The 12,815-nt window shown below is 37.0% G+C and overlaps 1 protein-coding gene across 3 annotated transcripts in view; it reads left to right on the top strand.

Annotated features, from left to right (window-relative positions):
* The window catches only part of NECTIN3 (nectin cell adhesion molecule 3), a 127,860-nt gene that overhangs the window by 37,420 nt on the left and 77,625 nt on the right, over positions 1-12,815 (top strand). For all 3 annotated transcript variants that reach the window (XM_065876530.1, XM_065876529.1, XM_065876531.1), the window contains exon 2: positions 4,351-4,692. In XM_065876530.1, the coding sequence (XP_065732602.1) occupies positions 4,351-4,692 (342 nt within the window). The remainder of the gene's footprint in view (positions 1-4,350; positions 4,693-12,815) is intronic.

Below are 12,815 nucleotides of genomic sequence, written 5' to 3'. Positions count from 1 at the left end.
TTCTTGAGGTTGGCTTGTATCTTCTCTCTTGGAACTGCTTTTACTGTGTCCCATAGATTTTGGAAAGTTTTGTTTCTGTTTTCACTTGTCTCAAGGTATTTTCTGATTTCCTCTTTGATTTGTTCATGGATGCATTGTGGTGTTCTTTTTTGTGATTTGTTTTTAGTAGCATGTTCAGTCTCCACGTGTTTGTATTTTTTCCATTTTTCTTTCTGTAGTTAATGTCTAGTTTCATACCATTGTGGTCAGAAAGGATGCTTGATATAATTTCAATCTGTTAAATTTACTGATACCTTTTCGTGGCCTAGCATGTGATCTTTCCTGGAGAAAGTTCCATGTGCACTTGAAAAGAATGTGTATTCTGTATTGGGATGAGATATGTATTCTGTAGATATCTATTAAGTCCATCTGGTCTAATATGTCATTTAAGACCACTGTTTCCTTATTGGTTTTCTGTCTGGATGATCTATTCACTGATATAAGTAGGGTATTATAATCCCATACTGTTACCATATTTTGTCAGTTTTTTCCTTTGTGTCTATTATTATTTGCTTTATATATTTAGGTGCTCCTATTAGGTGCTCCTATATTAGGTGCATATATGTTTACAAATGTTACATCTGCTTCTTGGATTGATCCCTTTATCATTATATGATGTCCTTCTTTGTCTTTTGCTCTGGATTTTGTTTTAACGTCTGTTCTGCCTGATAAAAGTATTGCTACCCCATAAGCTGTTATTCTTAAGGTTGTAAGGAGATATCATTAGCACTGTCCCTTCAAGTTAATTCTGACACTTAATGTCTTAGTAAGGTGGGATTGCTATAACAAAACACTATAGACTGGTTGGCTTAAACATCTGGCATTTATTTCTTATAGTTCTGTGAGTTTGAGAAATCCCAGATCAAGGTGCAAGCAGATCTAGTTCCTGTTGAGGACCCTTTCCTGACTTGTAGACAGCCACCTTCTTGCTTTGTCCTCACAGAGAGGGAGAGAGAGCTTTACTCTCTCTTCCTTTTCTTATGAGGACACTAATGCCAGCCTGTGGGCCCTGCCCTCATATAACCTAATTACCACAAAAAGACCCCACCACCAGTTAGGTATTCAATATATACATTTTGGAGGAACACAAACATTCAGTCCATAATACTTCTTTTATCTTATCTCTTTTCTGCTTCCACCTGAGGAAGATGATTCTGTATTTTTTATTTGCTTTTATTTTGAACATTATTTACTGTGATTCTGACATCAAAGAAGAACACAAAGTAAAAACTAAAAGTTCTTTCTTTAATCCTTAGTTGTGTCCCTCCTTAGAGTAACTAATGTTTATCTTCCAGAGTATATAAAAAATTATTGTCAGTATATATGGAATATGTGGCTCATTTTTTTACATTTATATCTTCATCTGGATTTGTGTGTGTGTGTGTGCGTGTGTGTGTTTAGTAAAGCAGGGGTAGATCTATTTCCAAATATTAGCTCTTGTCCTTTCATCATGTCTTGACTAATTCATTATTTCCCCACTTGTACAACATATTACGTATTGTATTCCATTCTATATGTTGATCTGTTTGTGTACTTTCAATTGTTTTAAGACATTAAGGTTTTTATTATTTTTACTTTAGTATTCTTTCTCCCCTTTACTATGCTATCGTGGGTTTTTTTTTAAACATAGTGTCCCTATTCTAGTTTCAAGAAGTTTTGTCATGGTTTTTACTGAAGTTGCATTGAATTTGTGTGCTAACATGGAGAGATTTGCTGTCTAAGTAGTAGGTATTACGTCTTTCTTCTCAGGAACATATCTTCCATTTACTCAAGTTAATTTCTCAGGTTTCTAGATTCTTTACAACATTATTCATGGGTGTTTTAAATGTTAATATTTTGCGAATATTGACTTTTTCTACAGTAAGTTTGTAAAGGCTATCACTTGTTATGGCCTGATGAATACACATTTTGTATACAGTTTGCATGGTTTGCAAGCAACCACATTATTTGTCCTAATAGCACTTTACTTGGCCTTCTTAGGTTTTTCTAGTAATAGGTTTTTCAAATAATAATTTTGTCTTTTCCTTTCTTATTCTTATTCTTCCTTCTTTCCTTTTCTTGTCTCATTGAATGGGAATTTCTAGTCTAAGTTGAATGATGGTAATGACAGTGCACCATCTTGCCTTGGTCTTTCATTAATAACCATGCCCCCTTTTAAATTTTAGCATTGTGATGGCCATTGATTTGAGAAAAATCTACTTTATTATTAAGACTCCTTTTCTCAGTTATTAGTTATTTTTTAAAAATCGGATAATGAGGGCTTCCCTGGTGGCACAGTGGTTAAAAATCCACCTGCCAATGCAGGGGACACAAGTTTGGGTCCTGGTCTGGGAAGATCCCACATGCTGTGGAGCAACTAAGCCCGTGCACCACAACTACTGAGCCTGCGCTCTAGAGCCTGTGAGCCAAAACTCCTGAGTCTGTGTGCCACAACTACTGAAGCCCGTGTGCCTAGAGCCCATGCTCCACAACAATGAGAAGCCTGTGCAGTACAACAAAGCGTAACCCCTGCTTGCCGCAACTAGAGAAAGTCTGCGTGCAGCAACAAAGATCCAACGCAGCCAAAAATTAAATTAATTAATTAAAAAAAATCAGATAATGAATATTGAATTCTATTAAATGTCTTTTTGGCATCAGATGAGAAAGTTATGTGACCTTTCAGTGTGATGAATAGTCTAAAAATATCCTTACATTCTTGAATATCCTACTTGGTCATGTGTCTTTTTCTTTAAATAAAGAGCTGTGTGTTCTTTCATAATATTATATGAAATTTTCAGTATTTGTAAATTGCCCTTTCATTTGCATAGTTTTGGGTATAGTACTAGGCTTATGATAACTTGTTAAAATACATTAGAATACTTTCATATTTTATAGGTTAAATTTTAAAAGCTTTGTAATTATGCTTGAAAGCATAAGAGCAATGATGGTACATTTTTTGGACTTGATACTTTTTTGGTGGAGTGGCTAAAAGAAAGCCTTTTTCTGCCATAGCTGTTAAGTATGGTCAGTGTGAATTGTCAGTCCTTTTTTGTAATATCCTCAATCATCTCTTGGGTGGTAAAGTTTGCCCTCTTATCTAGCTATCTAGCTATGTATGTATCCATGTATGTATCTATCTAATATATTCATTTATGGTTTTTTTTTCCTGCCAAGAAGGAAAAAATATTATTCATGGAAATAATATTGTGTAAAGGTTTTGTTGTTGTTTAGAACTGTTGAATATGTTTAAACACATTTTTCTTGGTTATCTTTTTAAGTGATACCTTTCTGCATTTTTGTATTTATTTAAAAATATTAACTAGACATAACTCTAAATTTTAAAGGTATTTATACAGTTTCTGTATTCAAGTGCTTATATTGGTTTACTTCTTAGTTTGAGCATTTATTTTGCCAGGACATGTATGTGAGTTGTAAACTCTCCAAGGATTTGTTATATATGTTCTAATATACCTGTCAGTGAAGATCATCTTGCTTGAGTTTAGTATTCATGAGTATTAGTCCTATGTTCCTAAAAATGATTTATATTTCATCCATTGCTTTTAGGAAGGAAATCATTATTATAAAAGTGAAGTTTGGTATCATTTTATTTTAACTTTTGCTTGTAGAATAGTTTTTCTTCATCTGTGAGATAGAAAAACTTAATTTCACATTTGTATGTGTTTTTTGAATTCATGTTTTCTGGCAGTTGGTCTATCTTTAATGAAGTGTTTTATACAGATTTTTGGTAGAGGAACTCTCCAAAGGAAGAAACTTTGGTATTATATTTGGTTTGACAGATCCTAAATGTGTTAATTATCTGTTGCTGAGTAACAAAATACCCTAAAATTTAATAGTATTAAAACAGCATATATTTATCACCTCTCAGTTTCTTTGGGTCAGGAATCTAGGCATAGATCAGCTGGGTCCTTTGTTTCAGAGTCTCTCACAAGGCTGCAGTCAGGGTGTCAGCTAGGGCTGGGACCTTACCTGGTGGCTTGACTGGGGAAGGACCTGCTCTTAAGCTTACTCTTGGCCCAATCTAGTGCTTCTCCACTGCAACACATATTGGTGATTATTTGATTCACGTAAGAATCATTCTTTGGGTCTTACAACCAGCCCTGGGAACATCTAGCTCTTTTCAGTCCTTCCTGTTACTCGGTCATTAGTGTCTGTGCCTCTGTGTGTGTGTGTGTGTGTGTGTGTGTGTGTGTGTGTGTGTGTACTTACACAAGGAGAAGAAGGAAGAGGAAAACAGGAAGGGAGGGAATTTGATAATATGTTAATGTAACTTTTTTTCATTTTTAAGAACTACGCTTTTTTGTTTTTCCTTAGGTGCCTTAGCTGGACCAGTTATTGTGGAGCCACATGTCACAGCAGTATGGGGAAAGAATGTTTCGCTGAAGTGTTTAATTGAAGGAAATGAAACTATAACACAAATTTTATGGGAGAAGATACATGGCAAAAGTGCACAGACTGTTGCAGTTCATCATCCTCAATATGGATTCTCTGTTCAAGGAGAATATCAGGGAAGAGTCTTGTTTAAAAACTATTCACTTAATGATGCAACAATTACTCTACATAACATAGGATTCTCTGATTCTGGACAATATATATGCAAAGCTGTTACATTCCCACTTGGAAATGCTCAGTCCTCTACAACTGTAACTGTATTAGGTAGGTGTACTTAAATTGTATATTTTGGTGGTGTGGTGAGGATTATTGTAAAAGTATTTTCAAGAACTTAAAATAATTGAAATTATATATAAATGTAGGTTTAAAATAAAATAATTCAGATATGTTTTTTCAAGTTCTGTCATAAAATTCTATGATTCTAGACTCTCAGTTTAAACTAAATCTTGTCCCTATCTACCTGTGTATCTATATAAAGCTGTGTAATTTATAGCTATTTTACTTTCTTCATGAAAGATTGTTTTTTATTTATAATACTAAGTGCTGAGATTCTTTGACATTTCTTTTCATTGTTTCCCCTCAAATTTTCAACCTTTAAATTACCATCTTTAAATAAGCTTTTCCATTTTTTAAGTGACTGTGGTCTTAGAGCCACTGACATCTCATGTTTGTTTTTCAAATCAGCTTTTATTTCTGCTGTTGTGGATTTGCATAGCTATTTGAATCTTGGTCTATTGCTTGCATTGAAAGATCTTCTGCCTTTTCCTATCTGAAAACTATTAAAGTTTATAGCAGAATTTAGGAGGAGCTTATTAGCATTAAAATAGTCACCTGCAGTGAAAGGTAAACCAATTTGGAATAGCTGGTGAGTACTTTTTTAATACTAGAAGGAGGATTAAGGAGTAAAAGCAACTGTAGCCATTTCCACCCAGAGTGGAACTCCTTTAATGGGTGGTCTTTGCTATGAATCTGCCTGTTTGCCTGTCAGGGACTTTGTAAGGTCTGCTGATAGCTTTCCCTACTCAATCCTTCTTCACTTTTCTCCCAGATGTTGTTCCCTAATAAGCCTTTTGTACTCCTCATTTGATCTCAGTGTCTGCTTCCAGAGAACCAAATAACTACACAGCCTCTAATATTTAATGGCATGATTTCAGGGTCACTGATGTGCAGGAAAGAAATTTTGTCCAAATATGTTATATATTTTTTCATATTGAGAAATACTATTTAAAAATAGAAATAACATTAAATATTTGAAGACTTTAATGTTTAAGAGCCTGCCCTAAGAGCTGTGGGAAAAATATAACTTATGTTTACAAAATTGATACTTTTGAGACCTGTTTTGATTGGAAGGCAGGGCATAAATATCTGAAAAATCAAGTGCAAGCCATTGGGGTAAAAAAAGTCACAGAAAAATTCAGTGTCAAGAAAAAATAGATAAATAGTTCGCATGTAGAAGAGAGAGCTCGTGAATAAGACTTTTTGCTTTAAATTTTAGTAATTCCCCTTAAATTAACACAATACTCAGTGGTTTAAAACTCGACTGTTGGTGGTATAAGACTAGTCATGCTTTTAGCTGGGTCTTCTCTAACTTCATCTATTCCACTCCTTGCTCTACTTCTCCCAGCAACCCAAATTTTATAATCATAATTAACTATTTATACTTCATTAACACCTATTTTTTTACATGTGTAGTTTTCTTATGCCTGGATTGCCACCTTTTTCCTCCTGTCTCTTTCTTCTAGATTCTTCTATTTAACTGCTACTCATCAAACCACATCCTTTTTTTTTTTTTTTTTTTAATAAATTTATTTTATTTATTTTTGGCTGCCTTGGGTCTTCGTTGCTGCACCCGGGCTTTCTCTAGTTGTGGCGAGCGGGCGCTACTCTTCGTTGTGGTATGCGGGCTTCTCATTGCGGTGGCTTCTCTTGTTGTGGAGCATGGGCTCTAGGCATGCAGGCTCAGTAGTTGTGGCACGCGGGCTCTAGAGTGGAGGCTCAGTAGTTGTGGTGTGCACGGGCTTAGTTGCTTAGCGGCATGTGGGATCTTCCCGGGCCAGAGCTTGAACCCGTGTCCCCTGCATTGGCAGGTGGATTCTTAACCACTGTGCCACCAGGGAAGCCCCAAACCACATCCTTTTGGAAGCCATTCTTGAAATATCTACCCCTCTGCAATTTGATAGGGTTTTTTTGCTCTTTTGCCTTTGTATCTTGAGCTTATCTTTGTTGTAGCAATTAACATAATGCTTATTGTATGTCTTCTTCACTATAAACTTATGGTGGACTGCAACTGTGCACTTTAAAATTTAACTTTATATCCCTAAAGCCTGTAGGAGTTTCTGGTATGTAGCAGTAATACACTAAATGTTATTTAAGTAGGGTATAGGAATGGATAAATAAACTCTGTAGTTAAGAAATGTTTTGTAGAAAAGTAGTTGAGCCAGTCCTTGAATGGTGGATAGGTTTTAGGTAGGCAAAAAGGAAAGAAGTATAGGGAGGAGAATGAGCCAACGCAGGGAGGCAGGAAACAGCATATATTAGGGCAGAGTTTCTTCAGAATTGGCATTGTTGAACTTTTGGGCTGGAATTCTTGTGATGAGCTGTCCTGTGCATTGTAGACTATTCAGCAGTATCCATGACCTCTACCCACTAGATGCTAGTAGCAGTTCCTTAAGTTTCAACAAGTTAGAATGTCTCTCAACATTGCCAAGTGTCCTCTGCGGGACTACTGAGTAATCTGTTGGTTGTTCAAAGGATTTATATAAAATACAAGAATTAAAGGCTAGAAAGGTAGAGCAGGACCACTTTAAAGTAATCTAAATATTAAGATGGGGAATTTGAGCTTTATATTGCTGGAAATGCAAACTTAGTGTACAGCATTGTACTTCTTCTCACCTCTCTTCTTTTATTCTCAGATTCTTACTGTTTATTATTTATTTATTTTTGGTCACGCTGCACGGCATACAGGATTTTAGTTCCCTGAGCAAGGATCAAACCTGTGCCCCCTGCAGTGGAAGCATGTAGCCCCAACCACTGGACAACCAGGGAAGTCCCAGATTCTCGCTGTTTAAAGCATGGTTCATGAACCAGCAGCAGTGGCATCACTTGGGAGCATGTTAGACATACAGAATTACAGACCCCTCCCAGACTTGTTGAATGCTAAATCTACATTTTAGCAAGATCCCCAAGTACTTTGTATGCACAGCAGAGTTTGAGAAACACTGCTTTGACCATCTTCTCACCTTGCTTAGAGGGATACCTAACTCATAGACCTGATTTAGAAGTAATGTGATGAAAGTTGTGATTTAAGATGATGAGTCTGGTGTTTTTGATGGATTGAAATGAAGAGTCCTGAAATCATAATGCTTCAGCCATGAGGCCATGAAAGCTTGAAGTTAATTTTCTAATTTCTGCCACTTGAGTCAGGAAGGGAACTACTACAAAGGAAAAATTAGCAGAACGTTGTAACTGACTGTATATAATAAACTAGGGAGGTTTGAACAGTAACAGGTTTTGAACCTTAGTGATTGAGTAAATTATGTTACCATTAATTTAAATGGGCATATCTGAATGAAAAACATGTTGGGGATTGGGAGGATGAGACGATGAACTCAACATTTGGCTTATTGAGTTGGAGGATACATAGGCAAACAATTCCAGGTAGGTGGTTAGAAACTATAGAGTCAAGCTTTGTATCAAAAGCAAATAAAATCAGGGATCATCCAGGTAGTAGTGTTTATCAGATAAAAGTTTTTAAGAAACTTATAGGGCTTCCCTGGTGGCGCAGTGGTTGAGAGTCCGCCTGCTGATGCAGGGGACACGAGTTCGTGCCCCGGTCCGGAAGGATCCCACATGCCGCTGGGTGGCTGGGCCCGTGAGCCACGGAGAGGCCACAACACCATGGCCGCTTAGCCTGCGTGTCCAGAGCCTGTGGTCCGCAACGGGAGAGGCCACAACAGTGAGAGGCCCGTGTACCGCAAAAAAAAAAAAAAAAAAAAAAAAAAAAAAAAAAAAGAAACTTATAAAAAGTAACTGAAGGCCTAAGACTCAGTATTTATTAGGGCAGAGATTGGAAGAAATAGAGATGAGGAGTTCAAATAGATAGCTTTGAGAAAAACTGTCAAAGTAATATTATTCGTATCAAGAGAAGAAAAAAGTTTTTAAGATTACTCTAGCAGCTTTTTCCCACAGTGAGAATCAAGCCATACAGAAAGTGATTTCAGTGACCATTTTTTCAGTTCTCCGAAGGCTGGCACATAGCTACTATCATTCTAAATGCATAGCCCAGAAGTTAATTCATTACTTACAGCAGATACCTGAAGGCATTAGAACTTAATTGTTTTGGAACTGATTTGGAAGAACTGCACTAAGTATCAAATTTTACCAAATCAGTCAAAGAGAACAGGCAAAGAAAAGTATCGAGTGTATAGATTAGGCAGTGACATTAGAGTTTCAAAGGAGTAGTAGTAATAGAAAGTGAATTAAGGGAATGTAATATAGCAAAAAGCTTTGGGAACACTAAACAACAGATGCCCCATAGCAGAAGAGTTGTACAATTGGTTACTTCCTTTTGATATATGGGATATTATATAGTTGTTAAAATTGTAGTTAAGAGAAGTATTGCTGCTTGAAAATAAAATGAACCACAAAACTGTAGGTATGCCATGATTACATCTATATAGAAACTAGAAACAAATAAGAGAAGGAAATGGAAGAATATGATAATGACTGTATTAAGATATTACAGTTGTGGATAAGTTTTCTTTGTTTTTCCAATTTTTAGTAATATTACTTTTGTAATTAAAAAAAAAAAGATTTCCACTGCTGCACATGATGGAGTAACAGGGACTGGATTTACCCTTTCTCTCTCTAGCAACAAAAAAACTAGGCAACTTAATAGGCATGGTAGGATTATGATCCCTGAAAGAAGGAAAATAAACAAGATGAGTTCTACAATTGCTCCAGCCTCCTCCTTAGGCAGTTTCCAGTGACAGCTCAGTGACAAGGAATTCAGGTAGAGAATGCTAGTCTCACTGAGTTTAAGAGACAGATTGGACAGGTGATTAGAATTTGTGGAACAGAATACTGGAAAGAAGGGAACATGAGAGAGAAAGAGAGAATGTGTGTGCTTTAGAGACCTACAGAATGGCCCTCTGAATTCTTTGGCTTAGTACTGATCTATGTGCATGTGAGAGGAAACTTTTGAGGTGGATGAAAGAACCAACAGAAAGAAGTAGGCTTAACAATCCTGACATTAATGCAGGGCCAGGAAAACTTCATGTTCCCCCAAATCAGAGTATATAGGGCATTGGGTAGCATCTTAAGAGGAAACAACAAAACCACTAGACAGGGAAGGGTGCAGAGAAGTTAACTTAAATGTTGGGGAATATGAGAAAAGTAACTTTAGAAAGCAACTGAAGTGTACAACCAGGAGATTGATTCCCTTCAGAAGAAATAGAAATAACAATTTAAAATTGACTTTAAGGTAATTTTTTAAGTTCCTCGAAGATAAAAGCCTCTATTGATGGCACAGGTTATTCACATTAACGCTCCCATGGTGGGGGATGGGCAAGTGAAATGTTAAAAACCATTGAAAACTTTAAAGAAATAACAACATAGTGCGGAATATAACTAGACCAAATCTAAGAGAAGGTGGAAACATAGAAATAAGCCTAGTACCGAAAGATGCAATCTGTATTCAACCTTGGGGACATTAGACAATTTAGAAGAGACACTTAAGATGATGAACTAAGATTTCAAGAACCTTGGGAAGTGAGAGAGACAAATATCTGAATGCAAGTCTGCTCAAGATGGGATGTCTAATAACCTTATATTCTCCTGGTACCCAAAGGCTTAACAGTTTTCAGAATAATAGTACACGTGTAGTAAACCAGTCTTCTTATAGACTTCTAGGCCTGGTTTATATCACTTGAGTAGTCTGAAATTAAGTAAACCAGTCTTCTTATAGACTTCTAGGCCTGGTTTATATCACTTGAGTAGCCTGAAATTAAGGAGATCCTGTACTGGATAGTGTTCTCAGGAGCTAGCTTAGCAGAAGAAAACACAGAAAGGTACTGCATTCTAAGCCTCAAATTATTTCTACCTTCATTATTCAAACTCAAGGATTCATCTGCTTGAACAACCAGGCATACAAGTAAAGAAGACTCCACAAGCAGCAGCCAGTGCAAACAAGACAACAGAAACAGACCTGCACGAGATGTTGGAATTATCGGACACAGACTGTTAAACAACAGTGCTTACCATTTGAAGGGATAAGTCAATCTCTTAAATTTCTGTAGAGAACAAGAAATTTGGTCTACTTCGAGGCCAAATTACTATGTGATATACATAGTAATTTGGCCTCGAAGTAGGTAACTCTTAGTACAAATATACCTTGGAGATATTGTGGGTTCAGTTCTAGACCACTGTAATAAAGCTAGTATTGCAATAAAGTGAATATCACAGTAAAACAGTCACATGAATTTTTTGGTTTCCCAGTGTTATAAAAATTATGTTTAGGGCTTCCCTGGTGGCGCAGTGGTTGAGAGTCTGCCTGCTGATGCAGGGGGCGCGGGTTCGTGCCCCGGTCCAGGAGGATCCCACGTGCCGCGGAGCAGCTGGGCCCGTGAGCCATGGCGGCTGAGCCTGCGCGTCCGGAGCCTGTGCTCTGCAACGGGAGAGGCTGCGGCAGTGAGAGGCCCGCGTACTGCAAAAAAAAAAAAATTACGTTTATACTATACTATAGTCTGTTAAGTGTGCAGTAGTATTATGTCTTTTTTTTTACATCTTTATTGGAGTGTAATTGCTTTACAATGATGTGTTTCTGCTGTATAACAAAGTGAATCAGCTATGTGTATACACACATTCCCATATTCCCTCCCTCTTGTGTCTCCCTCCCACCCTCCCTATCCCACCCCTCTAGGTGTTCACAAAGCACAGAGCTGATTTCCCTGTGCTACGCGGCTGCTTCCCACTAGCTAGCTATTTGACATTTGGTAGTGTATGTCCATGCCACTCTCTCACTTCGTCCCAGCTTACCCTTCCCCCTCCCCATGTCCTCAGGTCCATTCTCTACAGCTGCATCTTTATTCCTGTCCTGCCCCTAGGTTCTTCAGAACCACTTTTTTTTTAGATTCCATATATATGTGTTAGCATACGGTATTTGTTTTTCTCTTTCTGTTACTTCACTCTGTATGACAGACTCTAGGTCCATTCACCTCACTACAAAGAGCTCAATTTTGTTTCTTTTTATGGCTGAGTAATATTCCATTGTATATATGTGCCACATCTTCTTTATCCATTCATCTGTCGCTGGACACTTAGGTTGCTTCCATGTCCTTGCTATTGTAAATGGTGCTGCAGTGAACATTCTGGTACAGACTCTTTTTGAATTATGGTTTTCTCAGGATATACGCCAGTAGTGGGATTGCTGGGTCGTATGGTAGTTCTATTTTTAGTTCTTTGAGGAACCTCCTACTGTTCTCCGTAGTGGCTGTATCAATTTATATTCCTACCAACAGTGCAAGAGGGTTCCCTTTTCTCCACACCCTCTCCAGCATTTATTGTTTGTAGATATTTTAATGATGGCTATTCTGACTGGTGTGAGGTGATACCTTATTGTAGTTTTGATACAATAGTATTATGTCTTAAAAAGCAATGTGCATACCTTAATTTAAAAAACATTTTGTTGCTAAAAAATGCTAACCATCATCTGAGTCTTCATCCAGTTGTAATCTTTTTGCAGTAGTAACATCGAAGATCAGAGATCATCATAACACATATAATAATAAAGAAAAAGGTTGAAATATTGTGAGAATTACCAAAATGTGACAGAGACAGGAAGTGAGCAAATGCTGTTGGAAAAATGGTGCTGATAAACTTGATCAGTGCAGGGTTGCCCCAAACTTTCTATTTGTGAACAATGCAATATTTATGAAGCACAATACAGCAAAGTGCAATCAAATGAGGTGTGCCTGTATATAAAAAGTAGTTAACTGATAAATTTTATGCATTTGAATTAAAAACTTCTGCTCATCAAAACACACCATAGGGTAAAGAGACAAGCCCTAAACTGGTGGAAGATATTTTCACATATAATCAGAAAAGGACTCTCCCAAATCAGTAAGAAAAAAACAATTGGCTTTAATAGGTATTTTGCAGAAGAAGAAATTCCAAATGGCTCATAAACAAGAAAAGATCCTTAACATCATTCATAATCTGAGAAATTAGAAACAAAGTTTCAGTGATATGCTGTTACATACTTACGAGGTTGGCAAACATTGAGAAGTCTGGCTGTCAACTGTAGTGGGTATGTTGGACCAACCAGAATGCTAAGATTGGGAGTAAATTGGTACTTTGGAAAGCTTTTTGGCATTATCTGGTAAATAATG

This window comes from Phocoena phocoena, chromosome 4 (assembly GCF_963924675.1).
Source record: "Phocoena phocoena chromosome 4, mPhoPho1.1, whole genome shotgun sequence".
Classification (NCBI taxonomy): domain Eukaryota; kingdom Metazoa; phylum Chordata; class Mammalia; order Artiodactyla; family Phocoenidae; genus Phocoena; species Phocoena phocoena.
This window is presented reverse-complemented; position numbering and strand designations above follow the sequence as displayed.